This window comes from Hesperophylax consimilis, chromosome 5 (assembly GCF_061612785.1).
Source record: "Hesperophylax consimilis isolate HC1 chromosome 5, BYU_Hcon_1.0, whole genome shotgun sequence".
Classification (NCBI taxonomy): Eukaryota; Metazoa; Arthropoda; class Insecta; order Trichoptera; family Limnephilidae; genus Hesperophylax; species Hesperophylax consimilis.
In genome coordinates this window covers 23,647,794-23,671,940 of record NC_142840.1, presented here as the reverse complement: position 1 = coordinate 23,671,940, position 24,147 = coordinate 23,647,794, and the positions used below count along the sequence as shown (strand labels likewise).

The window sequence follows — 24,147 nt, the reverse complement described above, 5'->3', positions numbered from 1 at the left end:
TTGGTTCGGTGTGCGGGCCCATTTCAACGCTTTTCCGTGGTCAGCTGTTTGTTTTCGGACTTCGGACCCTTCAAGATGTGCCCAGGAGATTGGTGAAGTCATCAAATCGGCGATGGATGGCTTCATACAATCGACTACTAAAGAAACTGGTGTGGGCTCAAAGCCGTGGTTCAGTCGACAATGCTCCGAAGCAGTTCGACGAAAAAACGCGGCTTATCGAGCCTACAACACATCTCGAACGCCCGAAAGCAGATCAGCATACAACAAATCGGCAAAGGAATGCAAGAGAATCATTAATAGGTCAAAATTCGAACACGACCTGCAGATCAGCAAAAAGCTTGCGGGCTCAATAGGTCGAAATTTTTGCAAACCCAGTTTGCCACCTCTTACCAGACCTGACGGCTCACTAGCAAACACCGCCACCGAAAAGGCTAACCTATTAGGGAAAATGTTTGCGGAAAACTCGACCCTCGACGACGGAGGTGCTGTTCCGCCGTCGGTTCCTCACTGCGGCTTCTATATGAAAAAGCTGAGGATCCGGCATCGGGATGTACTCCACGTCATACGGGGGCTCGATGTTAATAAAGCTAGTGGACCTGATGGAATACCTGCCCTGGTATTGCAGAGGTGTGCTGCGGAAATAGTTCCAGTTTTGACAAAGCTCTTCAAAATGTCCCTGAAGTGTGGCACTGTGCCCTCTGGTTGGAAAAAAAGCGGTAATTCACCCTATTCCCAAGAAAGGTGACCGCTCCAACCCGGCCAACTACCGCCCCATAGCGATCACATCAGTTCTGTCCAAAGTGATGGAACGTGTGATCAACGACAAACTACTCACATACTTCGAGAAGAACAAAATTATCAACGACCGTCAATACGGATTCCGGCGGAACCGCTCGTGCGGTGATCTTCTCGCGTTTGTGACGCATGTTTGGGGGCGGTGCCTGGAACGTCACGGTGAGACCCAAACGGTCGCACTAGACATATCCAAGGCCTTTGACCGGGTCTGGCACCGAGGACTTGTCAACAAATTGCATTCTTACGGACTTCCCGCATCCCTGTGTACGTGGATTGCTGACTTTTTAAGGGATAGGTCGATTCAGGCGGTTGCTGACGGTTTCACCTCTTCCTTGCACTCCATAAATGCTGGCGTCCCACAAGGATCGGTTCTGTCTCCGACTTTGTTTTTTTTGCACATCAATGACCTTTTGACATGTGCACCGATTCATTGTTACGCGGATGACAGTACAGTTCATGATAGCTTTTTGTTTGACAAGCCCCCAAAGGGCACACAAACTCCAACGGCTCGGAGGGCTTTGAAGCAGAGAATGGACGGTTATCTCGAGAGTATTTCCTCCTGGGGTAAAAATAATCTCGTCGAATTTAATGTTTCAAAGACCCAATCCTGTCTGATTACGTCTAAAAGGGATCCAAATGATAATCTAGTCTCCTTCAACGGAAGCAATCTTCCGAACAGGCCTTCCATTGATATGCTTGGTATAACTGTAAGTGACCACCTCGGGTACGGGGGCTCCATCGAAGCCAGAGTAAAGTTGGCCTCTCAGAAACTGGGCGTACTGTACAGGGCCCGCAGATACTTTAATAATACACAACTGCTGACCCTGTACAAATCGCAAGTGCGCCCTACTGTCGAATTTGGCAGCCATCTCTGGTCCGGAGCCCCTAAATACCTGAAAAAAACCCTTGACTCTGTGCAAAAACGGGCGGTCCGTTTGATAGATTCCCCAATCTTAACAGACGGACTGCAATCTTTAGAGCACAGGCGTCAGGTAGGTATGCTGTCCTTGTTCTATCGGTATTACAATGGAAGATGCTCTGAGGAACTAGCGTCATTGATCCCTTCGGCACCGGTGCGTAGTCGGGATACACGCCAAACGCGCGCCCAACATTTGTACACAGTTGACACTTGTTACATGAGAACGGGTCGCTTCTAGGGTTCGTTCTTAAGTTCAACAGCTCGGCTGTGGAACGAACTGCCGGCCTCTGTGTTTCCTCCCTCCTACAACATGGGACTCTTCAAGACCCATGTTCACTCCTTCCTCTCCACAAAAAGACCCTCCACACAGCATCCCCAAAGATGACATAGGCCCTGAGGGAAATTATTTTCTTCAGGGCCTCCTGTGTGGAGTAAATATAAAAAATAAAAAAAAATATTTGCCTAAGGATCATCATCAGCCTTTCAAAAACGAATGTTTTTAATTTCTTTCATAATGTAATTATATTTTTATGTTGACAAATTAGAGAGACATCAGCAATTTATTTTCGACTGAACACCATTTGTAAACTTGAAAATCATTGTCAAGTTTTAAACATTTCAAATATAGATTTTTTAGTTTTATTGTCGTTAAATAGATGTTTTTTCGATTAGTTTAATGCGTGTAGGTAATTTTCATTGCTTATTAAAATCTTATTTCATATCTCCCTATCTCTTAAAGTTTTGATGCGGGTCGATTGATACATAGATTTATATTCCTACCTACCTAAAAAAATAATTAAATTGAACAAAATCTACAACAAGCCCATTGCATGAAGATTTAATTTCAATACAATACACAATCTCAATGTGCCTCCTCGCATACAACAGCACTGTTATTTTATTACACATATTTAGGAACCAGATGCCTATTTCCGTAGGTGGGAGGAGTAATGGGTACCTGACCAAAGCAAGCCTCTTCCTACCCCTCCTACCTTCGCCGTTCCTATTCATGCGAGGATTTGACTGATGAATGGGATTCAATAAATTTTTAAATGCCTGCAGTCGCTTTTGACCGAAAAGGGGTAATCCCAATGGCGGTTCGTTGCGTAATTACCACATTCATACTTCACATTTTTGTGTGCACCACGTTTTTTAAATAACATTTCCTTATGAATCATTTTTCACTAAATGAATATCAATTTAGTAATGTGTGAAAATACACCATAAATGATAAAAACATACCAGAAATAGTGGAAAAAGATTTCTCTCCTTTCGTCTGATTCACAAACTCTGAAAAATGTACCCATTCTTCCGGATACGTAAATCTCTAACCGATTCGTGTAGTTCGCTGTGTGTGTTACATTCGTTAGTGGTTGGTGATTGAAAACCAATACTTAACCTAACCGTGACCTAACCTCATTTCTATCAACTCACATTCAGAACCCGATAAAACTATATAATTAATGATTGGTGGAGTTACTGCACCTGTAAGAATTGAAATATTGAGTTTTCTCAATGTTTCAAATTCGAATTCGGCAGATAAAATATTCAGTGTTGTGGCTTTCGATGAAATGTATATTGATCGTAAGAAATGTGAATGGTATTAGACGTAGGGGACGTCCTTGAAAGATGGAATAACAGAAGATTATTGGGCAATACACACGTGTACACGTAAGAATGTTGATGAAGCGATAAGAGTGTGCCATGACAGAGTTTGACGTTTCGCTAGTGTCTACACTTGCGGAGAAATGAGGTCGTCTTCAGGAAGTTAGTTGATTGGGAACATTTTTTGTTCTCTCCAAATCATTGAAATATTAAATGAAAAGAAAAGATTCCAATTTGAATTTTTTTTACTGCCACAACTACTCATAAAGAAATAAATAAAAAAAACACTCTAGCAATTTGTGTTATTCCCAAGTTTATTTCCGAACTACATGTGTTAGCTTCTTTTTTACACTATTCCGGCCACGTTATTCAACTGACTAACTAACCATCACGCCGTGTCCCCGCAGAGGTAGGCAGCGAGGATTGACCGCTACACAACTCGGTCTAGACACACACTCTTTGCCTCATTCACATTCATAAATCGTCTCAAACATACTTTCCTATTATTCCGACTCTTGACATGGCGCGACTCAAGTATCTGAATCACTTGATCGTGCCATGTCTCCCTCGGGCGTCACCGACTTCTGTTACAATTTACAATTATTTATACTCCTTTCTTTGTTCATTCACCTACGCTTACATCAGCCTTGCATTCTTTGCAGATCTGCACATTTTTCACATGATCATGTATGGTTTTACCACCCATACGTCCCAGAGTTCTCAATTCTACAGCATTCAGTAAATGTTCATCCTTCCTCTGCCAGTTTCATGCCTCACTGCCATACATCAGGGTAGTTACCATTACTCCATTGTGCACTGCGAGCTTCGCTTCATTGGACAGTTTTTTTGTTAGCGCTAACCGTTCATTCCTCCATGAATGGAGTTACCTGCCTTTCAATATATCAGCCTTAATCCTATCTCTCGTTGATATACTTCCCCCATTCACCTGCTCCAAGTACTCATAATTCATAACTGTATTTTCGTACTCTCTATTTTAAACACCATGACTATAGACATAGGTACTTATATTCATCATAACTCATTCTTCATGCATAATTTGTTCTTCCTAGACACGAGAGACTGTAGATCTTTCAATCAGCACCGCATCATCAGCATACAGCAGGAAACATACTTTCAGATTACTCAATTTCGCATCCAATCCCACCACTTTCAACTCTCGCATACAATTATTGATTTCAACTGTTGGTGTTATAACAAGTATTCCCCAGATTATTTTATAAAAAAACGTATCAGGACTATTGAACGCGTCGCTACTATAAATACATATATTATTTTTTATATCAATTCTAACTGCGTTTGCCAATAAAAGTTTTTATTTCAACTGTAAGCAAATTCTGATGGCATAATGATATAGCATTAATTAGTGGTAGAAATAGTGAAGTCTCTTACTTATTGGTGTTATGTTCGTCTATATTAGCTGACCACGAAGAATATTTTATTCCGAATCAATTTAGATTAAGGGCCTTACTAATAAACGTGTTTTAAATTTTACAAAACTGATACAAATTTATGTATGGTGAACGGTCGTTAATCAGTTGTGTAAGCTTTAAAACACGCTTATTAGAAAGGCCCTAAGGTTTTTAGGTTAGGTTAGTACATAACTATACAAATAGATTTATTATATTAAAATGAAAACAAAACAGGGTTTGGACAAAGTTAATTAATGATAATTAACCCGAATAAATATTACTCATTCGTACGCCCTTGAATAAACGAGATGTAAACTCATACTTTTTCATTCGTTGTTTTGGTGTTAATAAATTGTTGCTTTTTCGTATTCAATTCTCCATCCGGGTTACCGCGCATACGCAATTACCTCCATTCTCTCCCCATCTATAGAATTGTTCCGGGTTTCGTGCGCAGTGGTTAATTTATTTACCAATAGAAGCGGTGTTCAAATGTGTGAGCAGAAAATTTTAGGGGTAGGATCAGGTTTTGGTGCAAATTCTGTAGCTGGAAAATACTTATTAGTAAGAGATTAAAATTTAGAATCTAATGTTTAGTAATTTGAACAGTGATTTAAATTGATAAATTCCTCAAAGCCTTCTTCTCTCTCTCTTCTTTTTTCTTCCCACTCTTCTTCCGACTCAAATAGTATACCTTCTAGGAATTTACTTCATGCCTTTACCTGTCAGTTCAACAATTTTTTTATTTTTTTTTTATTTTTTATTTAGGAATTAAAATAATATTTCTTAGCATCTTTCCTCAAGATACAAAAGACGGTGTGAGCTAAAAGTAGTAGATTTACATTTAGATTATGTCTCCCGTTCTCTCCGTTTGTGGGCTTTTTGCCGCTTCAGCGCATAGATGTTCTGTTTTATGGTTAAGATACGAGTACAAGGAATTAGGTACTTGGTAGATATGTCTTAATAACCAAAGATTAAAGAAGAAACTAGAAGTGCCTTCAAACAAATGTGCTACTGACGGTTGGTACATTTTGGTTCTAGACCATTTAGCACGCGGTTTGTCTCTCTTATTACACTTGTCTGAAATTGTATATCGCCATCCCATTTGAATTTTGTAATCGTGGTGAAACACAGTTTTATATGGAAATATATGTCACGTATTTGGATCACGAAACACGCCCACAAGGCACTTCTTATGTTATCCTATGTTAATAACATAAATATTTTCCTGAAAGAGGGTAAAAAATAGTGCTAATCAAGGGGCAACTCACGTAGAAATCTACGGCCACAACTTGTTGACCACCAAGCTCAAAACACGTGTCACAATCAAAAACGTGTATTTCCATTTGAAACCAGAATCAGACATCAATTCGTTGCCATCCAAACCACGTTCACGTTTCAAAGTGAACAGCCTCCAAAGCCCTCAGACTTCCGATGTAAATTTGTTCCAGCAGTTTGAATGGCTTTTTAGTTAAGTACCAAACTGCAGGTGACAGTGTGAAATATGGTTATTCATTGGTAGGCACCAGGCGGTAGGCAGTAGGCAGTATTCACCAGGCATCAGGCACTGTGCTCGAAGTCTCTCACGTGCAGGCACTTTCAGGCCGTTGAGGAATAAACGCGGTAAGCCTACCGCTTGAAACTTTCATGAGTTTAAATGAGCTTTTGGCTGTAGCTTTTAATCAACTTGATGGATGTTTTAATTCGTAGTTGATGCGCGTTATATTTATATGTTTTATGTTTTACTCAAGAATAATTTGAATAAATGAAAATAATTTTTTTCAAAACGTTTATTTATTATTCTGGAAGTAAAACAGCAGTTTCGCATGCAGTACATGTCTGGAATAGACACGCAATAATTGAGAGAAATGTTGATAAGTATCCTAGGAAAACATGACACGATGAAGTGAATCAGATGCTTGGTTTGATTATTTATGGACGTGTGTGCACGAATAAACCTGGTGTCCGGAACCTCGTCATGCAAGCGGGAAACTGGAGAATCTACTACATCGCATTTTGAGTCGATGTGAGGTATAAGATTTTTGATTTGACCTTTCGTTTCAATTAAATTGAGTCCGATGTTAGAATTTGATATAAAATCGGTCGCTAGTGGGTTAATATTGATTGTTTAAATGTCTTTAGTGAGTCAAATCCTCAGAGTAAGCTTAGACCGTCCCAAATCTTTTAAAAAAGATTAGTTCTACCAACTAAACATGATAACAATAAAAAATAAATAATTTTGTTCACACTATTCGACAGTTTTTTCATTTCTAGTCAAACTTTTATGACGACAAACATTGCTTATTAGTTATGCATGTGTTCTTTGGAATAAAACAATTGTCGTTACAATAATGAACCACTGCTTTACCAACATTAATTCCAACAAACTTCAATAAAATTTACTCTGTCACAATAATTAATGAAACAAGTAGGATAATAAATAATAAGCGTAAAAAAATCTCTTCCGTCGAGAAACTACACTATCTGGAAGTGGTCATTAATTTTAATATACGATGTAATAAACCGACTTTCTGTAGGATCTCGTGGGCGGTAATGGGGTAATCTAACTACAGAGTTGAAAAGGCTTTCTTGTTAGTGTATCGTAATATACTATCACGTTTTACCATCAATATTTAGTAGATTTTTTTTACATAATAATTTGTTATAACAACGTGTGCGGTAAATATCAATAGACCATTTGTGTAGGTACATAGGTTTATTTTTGTTTCGGAAATACTATTGATTGTCAATTAGTTAACAAATTACAAAAAGGTCTCCGTTTGGTGTTATGGCTTTAATATTACCTTTTCCTGACTCAATTAACCAATTCTTTATACATCTTTTTAAATCCATTAATTGGACATAGTGTTTAGTTCGATAGAGGGTGTTTTATAATTTGATGGAAAGTAATGCAAATTTCTCTGTGAATGGACAATCGTATTAAAATATATTTAGTTAGTTTAAAAAGCTGGCGTTTTTTGTTTTGACACACCATCTAGATGTCTTTATTTTTATTTGATATTATTTTTTTTCTTATTTATTTTTAACTGGGTTAGTCAACTATTCCGTTCGTACCAAATATTGTTCGGCTTTCTGGATTATGAAAAAAATTGACGCGCACGTAAAACTAATTCTTTTTTTGATAGGATGCCTTCAAAATAGCAGTCTGACTTAGTAAACAAATCCGTCAAACTGTTAAAAAAATAATCACGCCAAAAAAGTTTGTTCATGGCCATTTAACTTCAAAGGATCATTACTTAACATACGACACGAAAAAAACCTGTTCCGTTTGCGAGCTTTTAGTCAAACAAACAAGAACATAGCTAATAATGTATTAATAAAGTTTTCTCTCTGCTTCTAGTGTTTATCTTGAATCTTTCATCAATCGTTCTGTAGTCTTCTGAGATAAGCGAATGCCATATTATATTTTGCATCAATCCCGAATTGTTCTCAAACTCAAACCGAGTGATAACCAGCATAAAGTCGCTTTTCCTGTGGCGCCTAGGTAAATAAGGGACACAAGAATAGAGGTAAAATTGATTTAGCAGATTTTGTTTATTACATTTTGCTCGGAGATTGAAACTTTCGGTAAATTATATATGTTTTTATTTTAGATTTTCGCGTTTTAGTACAGTTATAATAATTTAGGTATTTATTGCTTTTTGGAATATGAAATTAGAAAGCATCATATCTAACTAACTTACTACGCTTATTACTTTATTTATTTATTTAACGCCCAGAGGGCTTTTACATGGTTGGAAGTATAATTTTAATTTGACAGATACTTTGAAACATAAAAAATAAGAATAAAATTACATTTGATAAAAGCTATGCAACAAGTCATACAAACACAAGAAACAAATATTTGTAGGTTTAAATGATGTGTTTAGGAGTATTGTTGAAATAAATGTTTTAAATGATCCACAAAACTTGCCAAGTTGGTATTGAATATGTCAACATCACCCAAGTAATGATTTCCCATGGTGTGAAGTCGTTGTATCGGAGAGTGGGCAATGTAGTTACGCTTATTTGTGCTGCTGTAGAATATTGTATTACGCCGACTTAAGTATTTGGTTCACTTGATTGTGCCATGTTTTTGGCGGATGTCCCCAACTTCATCTACCATTCACATTAGTGCATGTATATTTTATCATGTATTCTCCTTATACTTCTTTCTTTATCCATTCGCTCTATATTCCATCTACATCTGAACATCAGTTTCTTGCTTCCATCAGCCTTCCCATCTCTCTTAACATACTTACAAATACACAAATCATCCATCTGCTCCAAGTATTCATAATTCGCAACTAATATATCACGATAAAATATCAACTAGTATATCGCGCACTTTTCTCGTACTCTCTCTTTCAAACACCAAGAGTTAGACTTACTTACATTCATATTTTTCTTACATACTTCGTTTATCGATGACAATAATTTGATCGGTGGATACAATTAATCTACTGTCAAAACAAATCATTTTAATTGGCAATAAGGTGTTTTCACAAACTATGAATTCCCTTTAAAAATTTGTGGAAGATTTAATTTCTTTTTATATTCTACATTCTACTAAAGATGTGTAATTTTAATATTTTAATTTATAATTATTGATTTTAAAAACCACCTATAACCGCACATTTTGCCACGGTTCCAACTGGCTACAACATAATTATTACATAGAGAACGCCATTCGCTGGTAAGACGGCTGTCACCAACGTCACGAATAAAATAAAAACGAACATATCGCATCTTAAACCTTTATAGAAAATTTATTCGTCAACATAAAAATAAAATTAAAATACTTTCTTACTTGTATTTTTTTTTAATTTTTGAGAATAAAAAGAAAATAGTGAAAAAACCCAATTCTAGGAAAGCTCGTTATATTGGTTTTTATTTTGTCCTATATAGCCAATATGTTCCTTTTGCGAATGTACCTTCCTATGTAGCTACTCGTATTATAAATACTTAAAAAAATTAATTGTTATTTGTTTTTATTACTACTTTTAGATGTTGGAACTAAAAATCACAGTGTTGACCCGAAGTTAATAACAGAATAAAAATATGTGAAATTTTCATAACGCCTGAGCTCAATATTTCAGATTTTTTTCGTGGGACACACATCAACAGCATTTCTGTTACAACATTAAACATTAGGTAGATAAGTTTTAAATGAATTCAGAATTGAACTAAATAAAAATCTTAAGAGCGGCCTTTCATCATCTTGTGATACACTTTCAGGACTCGGGGTATCGTAAAGCAAACAAATACGTACACACCTTAACCCCGTCTTAAATAAACATGTCGGTATTAAAAATAACCCCATCTTCATCAATGCTCTGATCTTGGCGTTTAACACCTGCGGTACATTAATTACATCTAATGGTGAACTTTTTTTTTTTTTTTTTTATTAAGGAGAAAAAACAGATACAGATATCAATTGACAAAAATATATACGAAACATCAACTAGAGAATTCACCTGCATCCAAACTATTTCTCACGAATTAACTTAAACAGCAGAAAACATTTACAAATATTTTCACTTATAAATAGGGGAAAAATATATACATAAGAATATTATTTTACAAATAGAGATATGAAAGAAATGCGCAATATCCTTTTAAGAATTTACAAGAATTTGCCCTTTGGTTCGCCGCCATCCTAACCATATTAGCTGACTATCTACAAAACTATCGATAACGTAAATATCCCCTAACCACTGATTTATAGAAAGCTGAAAAAATTGGCTTTGATGAAAACGCGAATTTTTTCGCGAAATTCGTAATTTTTCAGCGAAAAACGCTAATTTTGTAATTTTCATCAGAATAACGCGAAATGTGCAATTTCTGCACAATAACGAGTTATCGTATTTTTCACGCGATTTTCTATTTTATTTTTATTATATTTGTTTTTATTAATTAGAAAGTAATAATAAAGGTACATTCTAAATATTTCTTTGGCTGTGGTTTTTACAAGTTTAGCTATAAGCGTAGCTACTTCGTTTTTGATTTAATTTGATTTTGTATAAAAACCTCCTGCACTTTCTTGTTCTGTTCTTTATACATCTTTTTAAATCCATTAATTGGACATAGTGTTTAGTTCGATAGAGGGTGTTTTATAATTTGATGGAAAGTAATGCAAATTTCTCTGTGAATGGACAATCGTATTAAAATATATTTAGTTAGTTTAAAAAGCTGGCGTTTTTTGTTTTGACACACCATCTAGATGTCTTTATTTTTATTTGATATTATTTTTTTTCTTATTTATTTTTAACTGGGTTAGTCAACTATTCCGTTCGTACCAAATATTGTTCGGCTTTCTGGATTATGAAAAAAATTGACGCGCACGTAAAACTAATTCTTTTTTTGATAGGATGCCTTCAAAATAGCAGTCTGACTTAGTAAACAAATCCGTCAAACTGTTAAAAAAATAATCACGCCAAAAAAGTTTGTTCATGGCCATTTAACTTCAAAGGATCATTACTTAACATACGACACGAAAAAAACCTGTTCCGTTTGCGAGCTTTTAGTCAAACAAACAAGAACATAGCTAATAATGTATTAATAAAGTTTTCTCTCTGCTTCTAGTGTTTATCTTGAATCTTTCATCAATCGTTCTGTAGTCTTCTGAGATAAGCGAATGCCATATTATATTTTGCATCAATCCCGAATTGTTCTCAAACTCAAACCGAGTGATAACCAGCATAAAGTCGCTTTTCCTGTGGCGCCTAGGTAAATAAGGGACACAAGAATAGAGGTAAAATTGATTTAGCAGATTTTGTTTATTACATTTTGCTCGGAGATTGAAACTTTCGGTAAATTATATATGTTTTTATTTTAGATTTTCGCGTTTTAGTACAGTTATAATAATTTAGGTATTTATTGCTTTTTGGAATATGAAATTAGAAAGCATCATATCTAACTAACTTACTACGCTTATTACTTTATTTATTTATTTAACGCCCAGAGGGCTTTTACATGGTTGGAAGTATAATTTTAATTTGACAGATACTTTGAAACATAAAAAATAAGAATAAAATTACATTTGATAAAAGCTATGCAACAAGTCATACAAACACAAGAAACAAATATTTGTAGGTTTAAATGATGTGTTTAGGAGTATTGTTGAAATAAATGTTTTAAATGATCCACAAAACTTGCCAAGTTGGTATTGAATATGTCAACATCACCCAAGTAATGATTTCCCATGGTGTGAAGTCGTTGTATCGGAGAGTGGGCAATGTAGTTACGCTTATTTGTGCTGCTGTAGAATATTGTATTACGCCGACTTAAGTATTTGGTTCACTTGATTGTGCCATGTTTTTGGCGGATGTCCCCAACTTCATCTACCATTCACATTAGTGCATGTATATTTTATCATGTATTCTCCTTATACTTCTTTCTTTATCCATTCGCTCTATATTCCATCTACATCTGAACATCAGTTTCTTGCTTCCATCAGCCTTCCCATCTCTCTTAACATACTTACAAATACACAAATCATCCATCTGCTCCAAGTATTCATAATTCGCAACTAATATATCACGATAAAATATCAACTAGTATATCGCGCACTTTTCTCGTACTCTCTCTTTCAAACACCAAGAGTTAGACTTACTTACATTCATATTTTTCTTACATACTTCGTTTATCGATGACAATAATTTGATCGGTGGATACAATTAATCTACTGTCAAAACAAATCATTTTAATTGGCAATAAGGTGTTTTCACAAACTATGAATTCCCTTTAAAAATTTGTGGAAGATTTAATTTCTTTTTATATTCTACATTCTACTAAAGATGTGTAATTTTAATATTTTAATTTATAATTATTGATTTTAAAAACCACCTATAACCGCACATTTTGCCACGGTTCCAACTGGCTACAACATAATTATTACATAGAGAACGCCATTCGCTGGTAAGACGGCTGTCACCAACGTCACGAATAAAATAAAAACGAACATATCGCATCTTAAACCTTTATAGAAAATTTATTCGTCAACATAAAAATAAAATTAAAATACTTTCTTACTTGTATTTTTTTTTAATTTTTGAGAATAAAAAGAAAATAGTGAAAAAACCCAATTCTAGGAAAGCTCGTTATATTGGTTTTTATTTTGTCCTATATAGCCAATATGTTCCTTTTGCGAATGTACCTTCCTATGTAGCTACTCGTATTATAAATACTTAAAAAAATTAATTGTTATTTGTTTTTATTACTACTTTTAGATGTTGGAACTAAAAATCACAGTGTTGACCCGAAGTTAATAACAGAATAAAAATATGTGAAATTTTCATAACGCCTGAGCTCAATATTTCAGATTTTTTTCGTGGGACACACATCAACAGCATTTCTGTTACAACATTAAACATTAGGTAGATAAGTTTTAAATGAATTCAGAATTGAACTAAATAAAAATCTTAAGAGCGGCCTTTCATCATCTTGTGATACACTTTCAGGACTCGGGGTATCGTAAAGCAAACAAATACGTACACACCTTAACCCCGTCTTAAATAAACATGTCGGTATTAAAAATAACCCCATCTTCATCAATGCTCTGATCTTGGCGTTTAACACCTGCGGTACATTAATTACATCTAATGGTGAACTTTTTTTTTTTTTTTTTTATTAAGGAGAAAAAACAGATACAGATATCAATTGACAAAAATATATACGAAACATCAACTAGAGAATTCACCTGCATCCAAACTATTTCTCACGAATTAACTTAAACAGCAGAAAACATTTACAAATATTTTCACTTATAAATAGGGGAAAAATATATACATAAGAATATTATTTTACAAATAGAGATATGAAAGAAATGCGCAATATCCTTTTAAGAATTTACAAGAATTTGCCCTTTGGTTCGCCGCCATCCTAACCATATTAGCTGACTATCTACAAAACTATCGATAACGTAAATATCCCCTAACCACTGATTTATAGAAAGCTGAAAAAATTGGCTTTGATGAAAACGCGAATTTTTTCGCGAAATTCGTAATTTTTCAGCGAAAAACGCTAATTTTGTAATTTTCATCAGAATAACGCGAAATGTGCAATTTCTGCACAATAACGAGTTATCGTATTTTTCACGCGATTTTCTATTTTATTTTTATTATATTTGTTTTTATTAATTAGAAAGTAATAATAAAGGTACATTCTAAATATTTCTTTGGCTGTGGTTTTTACAAGTTTAGCTATAAGCGTAGCTACTTCGTTTTTGATTTAATTTGATTTTGTATAAAAACCTCCTGCACTTTCTTGTTCTGTTCTTTATACATCTTTTTAAATCCATTAATTGGACATAGTGTTTAGTTCGATAGAGGGTGTTTTATAATTTGATGGAAAGTAATGCAAATTTCTCTGTGAATGGACAATCGTATTAAAATATATTTAGTTAGTTTAAAAAGCTGGCGTTTTTTGTTTTGACACACCATCTAGATGTCTTTATTTTTATTTGATATTATTTTTTTTCTTATTTATTTTTAACTGGGTTAGTCAACTATTCCGTTCGTACCAAATATTGTTCGGCTTTCTGGATTATGAAAAAAATTGACGCGCACGTAAAACTAATTCTTTTTTTGATAGGATGCCTTCAAAATAGCAGTCTGACTTAGTAAACAAATCCGTCAAACTGTTAAAAAAATAATCACGCCAAAAAAGTTTGTTCATGGCCATTTAACTTCAAAGGATCATTACTTAACATACGACACGAAAAAAACCTGTTCCGTTTGCGAGCTTTTAGTCAAACAAACAAGAACATAGCTAATAATGTATTAATAAAGTTTTCTCTCTGCTTCTAGTGTTTATCTTGAATCTTTCATCAATCGTTCTGTAGTCTTCTGAGATAAGCGAATGCCATATTATATTTTGCATCAATCCCGAATTGTTCTCAAACTCAAACCGAGTGATAACCAGCATAAAGTCGCTTTTCCTGTGGCGCCTAGGTAAATAAGGGACACAAGAATAGAGGTAAAATTGATTTAGCAGATTTTGTTTATTACATTTTGCTCGGAGATTGAAACTTTCGGTAAATTATATATGTTTTTATTTTAGATTTTCGCGTTTTAGTACAGTTATAATAATTTAGGTATTTATTGCTTTTTGGAATATGAAATTAGAAAGCATCATATCTAACTAACTTACTACGCTTATTACTTTATTTATTTATTTAACGCCCAGAGGGCTTTTACATGGTTGGAAGTATAATTTTAATTTGACAGATACTTTGAAACATAAAAAATAAGAATAAAATTACATTTGATAAAAGCTATGCAACAAGTCATACAAACACAAGAAACAAATATTTGTAGGTTTAAATGATGTGTTTAGGAGTATTGTTGAAATAAATGTTTTAAATGATCCACAAAACTTGCCAAGTTGGTATTGAATATGTCAACATCACCCAAGTAATGATTTCCCATGGTGTGAAGTCGTTGTATCGGAGAGTGGGCAATGTAGTTACGCTTATTTGTGCTGCTGTAGAATATTGTATTACGCCGACTTAAGTATTTGGTTCACTTGATTGTGCCATGTTTTTGGCGGGTGTCCCCAACTTCATCTACCATTCACATTAGTATGTATATTTTATCATGTATTCTCCTTACACTTCTTTCTTTATCCATTCGCTCTATATTCCATCTACATCTAAGCATCAGTTTCTTGCTTCCATCAGCCTTCCATCTCTCTTAACATACTTACAAATACACAAATCATCCATCTGCTCCAAGTATTCATAATTCGCAACTACGAGTATATCGCGCACTTTTCTCGTACCTACTCTCTCTTTCAAACACCAAGAGTTAGACTTACTTACATTCATATTTTTCTTACATACTTCGTTCATCAATGACAATAATTTGGTCGGTGGATACAATTAATCTACTGTCAAAATAAATCATTTTAATTGGCAATAAAGTGTTTTCACAAACTATGAATACCCTTAAAAATGTGTGGAAGATTTAATTTTTTTTATATTCTACATTGTACTAAAGATGTGTAATTTTAATATTTTGATTTATAATTATTGATTTTAAAAACCACCTATAACCGCACATTTTGCCACGGTTCCAACTGGCTACAACATCATTATTACATAGGGAACGCCATTGGCTGGTAAGACGGCTGTCACCAACGTCACGAATAAAATAAAAACGAACATATCGCATCTTAAACCTTTATAGAAAATTTATTCGTCAACATAAAAATAAAATTAAAATACTTTCTTACTTGTATTTTTTTTAATTTTTGAGAATAAAAAGAAAATAGTGAAAAAACCCAATTCTAGAAAAGCTCGTTATATTGGTTTTTATTTTGTCCTAGCCAATATGTTCCTTTTGCGAATGTACCTTCCTATGTAGCTACTTGTATTATAAATACTTAAAAAAAATAATTGTTATTTGTTTTTATTACTACTTTTAGATGTTGGAACTAAAAATCACAGTGTTGACCCGAAGTTGATAACAGAATAAAAATATGTGAAATTTTCATAACGCCTGAGCTCAATATTTCAGATTTTTTTCGTGGGACACACATCAACAGCATTTCTGTTACACTTAAAACATTAGGTAGATAAGTTTTAAATGAATTCAGAATTGAACTAAATAAAAATCTTAAGAGCGGCCTTTCATCATCTTGTGATACACTTTCAGGACTCAGGGTATCGTAAAGCAAACAAATACGTACACACCTTAACCCCGTCTTAAATAAACATGTCGGTATTAAAAATAACCCCATCTTCATCAATGCTCTGATCTTGGCGTTTAACACGTGCGGTACATTAATTACATCTAATGGTGAACTTGCCCTTTGGTTCGCCGCCATCCTAACCATATTAGCTGACTAACCAACCAAATTGTAACACTATCTACAAAACTATCGATAACGTAAATATCCCCTAACCACTGATTTATAGAAAGCTGAAAAAATTGGCTTTGATGAAAACGCGAACTTTTTCGCGAAATTCGTCATTTTTCAGCGAAAAACGCTAATTTTGTAATTTTCATCAGAATAACGCGAAATGTGCAATTTCTGCACAATAACGAGTTATCGTACTTTTCACGCGATTTTCTATTTTATTTTTATTATATTTGTTTATCTATGTTATTTTTATTAATTAGAAAGTAATACCTAATATATGTACATTCTAAATATTTCTTTGGCTGTGGTTTTTACAAGTTTAGCTATAAGCGTAGTTACTTCGTTTTTGATTTAATTTGATTTAGTATAAAAACCTCCTGCACTTTCTCTTTGCTAAACACTTAACATATGCGCACCCTACTTCCACACCTTCCTCTTCCCTATCTCCTTCCCTTCCCACTATCTTCAACCTCACAACTCCAATTGGGGAAGCCATAGTATCGCTGGCCTCAGACGGTTGGGAGCAGTTGAGACTCCTGTACTGTTTCACATAAAATTCAAAATAAACCTTTGTTGCAAAATGCTTTTGCTGAATGAAAACTGATGCGAATTGAACATTCACTGAACGTGAATGAACACCAAAGTGATATGAAATTGATGCAAGGCTGTTGTAAATGTATCTATCGCATTCAATTTGTTTTTTTTTTTGAAACTGAGTTTTTAACGCATAAGTGGATGGAAGAAGTCGGGGATTCCCCAGAAATAGATCAACTATTTGAATATTGAAATATCATCTTTGATGTAATGATGTATAACATGTGTGTTCTTAGATTTTTGCCGTTACATTCTTACTGCTTACTTTCTAGTTATTATCTAGTTTTCGATTTTGTCCATAGCTATTCGAGATCATAACATTATATGCCTTCCCGGAATGACCATTTTAAAAATTAATGTAGGTACATTTTATTTATTTATTTGACAATTTGTATAGCGCCGCTTCTGGGAGATATCACCTCAGGGGCGCTTTACAGTTGATGCAGGTATTAAAAAATATATAAATATTACAAAAATGAAGTGAAGTTAAGTTAAGTAAAATGAAGTACAGGAACAGGTGACACGAAGATAGAAAATGGAGACTGCAGCAAGAATCCTAGGTGGTGAGGAAACTGGACCAGCTGCTGCAGCGAGAGAGTCCACCGCATCCACCAACAGTGCCAGCACGAGGTTCCTCATCCGTCCAGGTCTGCTGCTAATAAAGCGCTGACACCTCGCATAGATAAAAGACCCTGGCAGCACTGCTGTGATGTTCGGCAAGTCTATCATTCATATCGATGTAATCCTGTTCCTGGTGATACATTCTGTTAAAGTGATGCATTCTGCCCGCAATAAAAAGCGACGGTCGGGATAATAAATTACCCTGGGCTTAGCAAAACGCTTGCCTTCAGAGTTTCCGAGAATTCCGTTGAAAACATCTGGGGTGCATTTACCGATCGACGTTCGTTTCGAATATCGAATATTTTGGAGCAAAATTTCCGAATAGTAAAGTAAAAATATATTGTACGTCAAAGCCTTCCTGCCTCCTATATACTGGGTATGCAGAAAGTTTTTGAGTAGCAATGTTGCCAACGTGATTCTTAAAGTAAAGCTAGATGTCACCCGAAAAATAGCTAAAAAAATCTAAAATCTTGTATAGCCAAAGTTGGAATATGTATAATTATCTACTAATTTTACGTGAATTAGTTCAGTATTAAAAAGGATCTAAATCACTTTTTTGGAGCTGATGACCTCGATTTAGAACTAAATCTAGCTCTAAAAAGCTGGTTTGGCAGCACTGGGTAGTGCCTACGTTGGTTCGGTGGTTGGTGGGAATGGTGGCATAGGAAGCGCACTTACTGCTCATCCACCGTTACCCTCGCGCCGCGCCGGCCCAACGCGGGTTGAGTTGTCCACTAATCCAGCCGGCCGTGAAGCAGATAGCTGTTCACACCGGTTCATAGATGACAGCTAATTCATAGACAAGTGGTCAAAATGTTGCTGCTTTCATCCAATAAAAGTCGAATGAAACTCTTCGTGGCGTAATGATTCGCAGTTCACTATAGGGTTTTGTGAATTTGATTCCTGCTGCAACACTAGAATGAAATTAAATGTATTTCTTAATTGCATAAAATATATTTTCAGTCCGTGAGTTGTGATGAAATTAATAACAAAACTAATTATCTATCTAAACAAAACATTGTGTCCAAGGAAAGATGATAGTGGTATTCCAACTTCTTTGCATACCTTTGTTGAAAATACCAATAAAAATGCTTTAATTTTCATAACATAACTCAATGGCACCTTACAAATCTTAAATCTTATTAAATTATCTGTAAAATACTTCGCTATGCACATTGATTATTAATTTAATAATCTAAAACTGTTTTTTTACCTAATATTTGCAGATCGCGGACTGTGAAATAATTTTGGTTTTAAACTGTCACGCCAGCCACGCGAGTTTGAACATTCTTGAACAAATAAATAATATAATCGTGATTAATTTTTGGGTTACTATGCCGTGTTGCGCTTCCACCTTTTTTAGACAATGTTTAGGACAGCCATACAGTGTCCATCTTCAGGGCGGATAGTAGTGAATTGTGTGATTATGAATGTAGAAGTGAAAACGTATTTTCGTGGGGTAATTCTCCTAGGGTGGGTACGTCAGTATAATGATTACTTAAATTAATGTGGGTTTCTGCGTTTAGTTTTGATGTAGCCGGATCAAGTAGCTGATATCAAAAACTATCAAGCTGTATCGCACGGATAAAAATAAGTATGGCTGATTTATATTTATTTATTTTTATTTATAATCTCAATTTGACCAATTCTATCAAAAATTTTCGAACATGTAATTTATGAAAGATTAAACAAATTTCAACTAAACAAATCACTGCTATATAATAAACAATACGGTTTCAGAAAAAAATCAAGTACTCTTTCGGCAACTAATGATCTAATAAACAAACTAAGAACCAGCATAGACAATGGAAATTACGCTAAAGCAATCCTCGTAGATCTCCAAAAAGCATTCGATACCGTGAGTCATGTGATACTTAAAAAAAAATAGAAAAAATAGGTGTAACCAGCCCTGCTCTCCAACTCATTAAATCGTATTTAAATAACAGAATGCAATATGTCAGCTTAGATAACAAACACAGTCAACACAATAATATAAATTATGGTGTTCCTCAAGGATCCATATTAGGGCCTCTCTTGTTTCAAATATATATTAACGATATCTGTCAGTTAAACCTAAATGGGGAAATTTTTTTATACGCGGATGATACTGCTATATTTTACTTTGGTAAAAACTTAGAAAACTTACTTGAAAAAGCCCAACTGGATCTTAATAAATTAAATAACTGGCTAATTAAAAATATATTAACTATTAACACAAAAAAAAACAAATTACATGATCTTAAGTTCACAAAAAAGAAAAACGCTGTCTCATAAACCTTTGCAAATAGAAGGAAAAAACCTACAAATTTCAGATAGTGAAAAATACCTGGGACTTCATATCGATAAACACTTATCTTTTAAACACCACATACAAAAAGTAAAAGAAAAAATTATCCCACTAATTGGTGTATTTGGTAGAATAGCTCATCTTCTACCAATACAAGTAAAGAGGGGATTATACTTTAGTTTAATTCAATCCCATCTAAATTATCTCATAGAAATATGGGGAAACAAACATCACATATCTAAACGAAATTCAAATAATACAAAATAAAGTTATAAAAAATTTTTTTAACCATAGACCAGATACCCCCACCAAAAGAGTATACCAAGAAACTAACTTATTAAAATTAGAAAACTGTACGAATACAACATATGCCTATTAATTCACAAAATCCAAAATGGCCTCATACACACAAATACTTCATTTATGAAAACATCACAAGTACATGACCACCACACAAGACAACATAATAAATTATACACAAATTCAGCAAAGACAGAGTGTGGTAAAAGAAACATAGGCCATGAGGGTGTAAACATATATAATCTCCTTCCTGATAGCCTGACAACCGTAAATAGAATAAATATATTTAAGAAAAAACTGTTTGTCCTCAAGATCAATGAGCAAAACCAAAATGCTCTTACTTAAGAAAAATATGTTACTTAGGTAGTAAACCATAATTATAAATATATATATTATTTTTGTTTTAATCAATGTACACAAGTTAACAAAGCGAAATATGTATTTCTTTTGACTTAATAAATAACTAAAAATAAAAAATAAAAAATAATTTAAATTCTGGTAAAAACTGGTGATTGAAATCCATTTCCCAATAAACTATCTGTCTATTCAGAATATATCGGAACCCGTGTTCATGCAGGTATCCTTTTCCTAATAAATATAAGGACGAAATATTTTAATATTAGATTTTTGTGAACACGTGTTCTGACATCCTAATAGCATGTTCGTGTTTTACCGACAGTTTATTAATTCATAAAGGCCTGAAATCTTGTTTATTTATTTTTTAGGGGCTTTTACATATGAATAGTAAATCTTATATCCGAATAAAGTACATGTTTATTATACATAACTAAACTCCCTCAGTAACAATCTTTTGTATTTGTTAAGTAATAAATCAAAGATGTCCACTGACTTACATAGTATTCTTGGCAATGAGGAATACATATGGTAGTTAGTACCAGAATTTCTGCACTGAAATAAATCCCGACTTCTAGTCGTACTATTACGTAGTGGAATCCGAAAGCTCATCAATGCAAGTAATTCTGTACTGTCAAATGCATCATTTAGAATTTTATATACAAATGCAATGTCAATGAAAATCCTTCTGTCAGACAATTTAATTTAGCATATTCATTTAATTGAAAAGAGTGTTGAAGTTTAACAAAACTGCTGAAATACCCATTTTAAAACATGGATAACGTAAGAATTTATTTTGTATTCTTTCAATAGCTTGTACATGAGTATTGTAATGTGGGATCCAGACGGGAGAATTGTACTTAAGTTGACTTTAACAAAGGCAAAATAAATCAGTTAAATACACTTAATATTGTTGAAGTTTCTAGCTAACCGAGTTATAAAAATATAACAGTTAGGACGGGTTGTTTCGGAGAATTTGAACAATTTTTAAAATTTCAACGTTCATTTTCAGGTTCTGTGAAAGTCCTATTCAAGTTCTGTTATTATATCATTGTAGGCTAGTTGCTTGACAAAACTGAAATAAAAAAGAACTTGAAAAAATCTTTCACAGAACTTGAAAATGAACGTTGAAATTTGATGAATTGTCAAATTCTCCGAAACAACCCGTCCTTAATATACAATCAAGCTAGAATTATTTATCAAAGTGAATTTATAATATAAAAAATTAAATGCTGGCTTAGGATTTTTACTAAATTAACAGCCATAAAAGTTCTCAAAAGTGCATTTAGAGTAATTGAATAGTTAAAATTAATTTTACATAATATTATGTAAAATATCAACGATATCGTTTTTTTACTTGGTGCCTGTTTGCACGCTTTCCCAATAAATGTAACCCTGATATCGGCCATTACCAGCTCAAATCCCATAAGATTTAGGTCCACTATTAATGGAAATGTGACGATTCCATGGAAGAAGGGTTTAGCTCGTAACCGTTTCGTGTCTATACTAATAAATTGTTATAATCTCAGTTACTATGGGTCGTTAAGTGGTTAGGTCGAGCTTTCTCTGGAAAAATGTTACACTCTAGTATTTATCGACTAACGCTTCATTATTTTTGTGCTTAGGCTAAATGATAAAAGTCACATTCGACCAGCCTTACCGAGAGAAATAGTATTCTGGTTTGTATTTTATATGGGTACTCGCACATTTATTGCGAAGGCAGTTCGAAAAGTAACCACAGTTTGGCTATAAACAGAAAACGCGGTTAGATACAAATGTTTGATTACGTGCCTCTTAAATATATAGCTTACCACTATTTTTCAACATAGTTGCCAATTAAATTCAAGCACTATATATTATTTTATTATGTATTAGTGCTGAAAACAGGGAAAAACGTTGACCATGCATAAAACGCCCATTACAGCCGGTAGATCGCTGACTATGAACGAAAACCCGTACCTACACCTTTTGCTACGATGCGGTAGTACCAATCGGCAAATTATCAACGCGCGCTGACATAGGTATTTACCTATTAACGGTTTTTTCCAGATTTTCGACTCTAACAAATAATGTATTACCGATGAACACCTAAAATATGAACTCTGTGTTTAGTATATTTACAGAAATATTTAAATAATCATAGACTTTAGACATTCGCGATAATTGAGAGAAATATCCTTATTTTGTGTGGTAGGCTTTAATGTAGAAATTGTCTTGTGTCCTCCTTGTTAATTAATTTTTTTTTTGTATAAACCGATGCATGTATAATTTTGTATAGAAGCAATGCATCAGAAAATTTACGTCTGTGTGTCAGAGTGTAGTTTGTAGTGCGGAATTCGATCGTTATACGTGATTATACGTTCCAAATTGATTGGAAGTTAATCTAATTAATCCTTGTTCTATTTTTCCCCAGATTACAAACCCCCATGCTGTCCCTCCAGCCTGCGCTCTACCACGGGGTTCAGTTCCCCCAGCCTCCCCCACCCCCCCGGCGCCCTTCCAGAGCTGCGCAGTCGCACCAGATACACACCATCGGAGCGTAAGTGACCCCTCCTACCCTTCACACCAGCATCATGATAATGGACACCGTACTCGATCTCAATCTCTTGACCATTTCCTAAATGAAAGGAACCGGACATAATCTAATTGTGAAGCAAACTATATACTTGAATGTATTTATTTTTATACAAATAGGGATGGTGTCTAAGCAACTGAAAACAAAAATAAATTAAAATCACAAGATACGCGGACACGGACGAGAAATACAAAGCAAATTGTGACTTTCAAATATTGGAAGATGTGTTTAAAATTATTAGCACACACGACGATGTAAGATAACATAAAATTAGATAATAAATGAAAAAAATGAATTTGTGAAGAAAAAATGACGCACAAGAATTTTCTGAAATTCGACATCAACATCTTATTTAAGTTTTAAATTGCTTTAAAAGCCTGTCAAAATTAACTCAGTATTTGTATAAACCATTTTTAAACATTTTTTCGTCTATTTCAACAGTTCCAACACTATTCACCGAGTTTTTATTGCATCCTACATAATATAGATCCTCAATTATGCAGAGCGAGGCTGAATTTAAAGTAACGAACACTTCGCAGTAGAAATTTGAATGTACGTAATTTCAACATTATATGAGTTTTCATGTCCATTGAATTTCATACAATTATTTCTGGTTCAAATTCAGACGAATATGGTATTTTCGACGAATACAGTCACGACGCGACGCGACGCCTGCAAAGGTAAAGTTATACCCCCAGGGTTCAAGTTAACGAACAAAATTAACAACTTCTTTTTCCTAATTGTGTTTAATCTTGCTTGCAAAATTTTATTTTCTTTGACTTCCTGTTTGGACCTTTGTATTTTA

At 34.2% G+C, this 24,147-nt stretch overlaps 1 protein-coding gene across 2 annotated transcripts in view; it reads left to right on the top strand.

Annotated features, from left to right (window-relative positions):
* OtopLc (proton channel otopetrin-like c) overlaps positions 1 to 24,147 on the top strand; it is a 249,455-nt gene that overhangs the window by 116,561 nt on the left and 108,747 nt on the right. For both annotated transcript variants that reach the window (XM_089631714.1, XM_089631716.1), the window contains exon 3: positions 23,181 to 23,306. In XM_089631714.1, the coding sequence (XP_089487840.1) occupies positions 23,181 to 23,306 (126 nt within the window). The remainder of the gene's footprint in view (positions 1 to 23,180; positions 23,307 to 24,147) is intronic.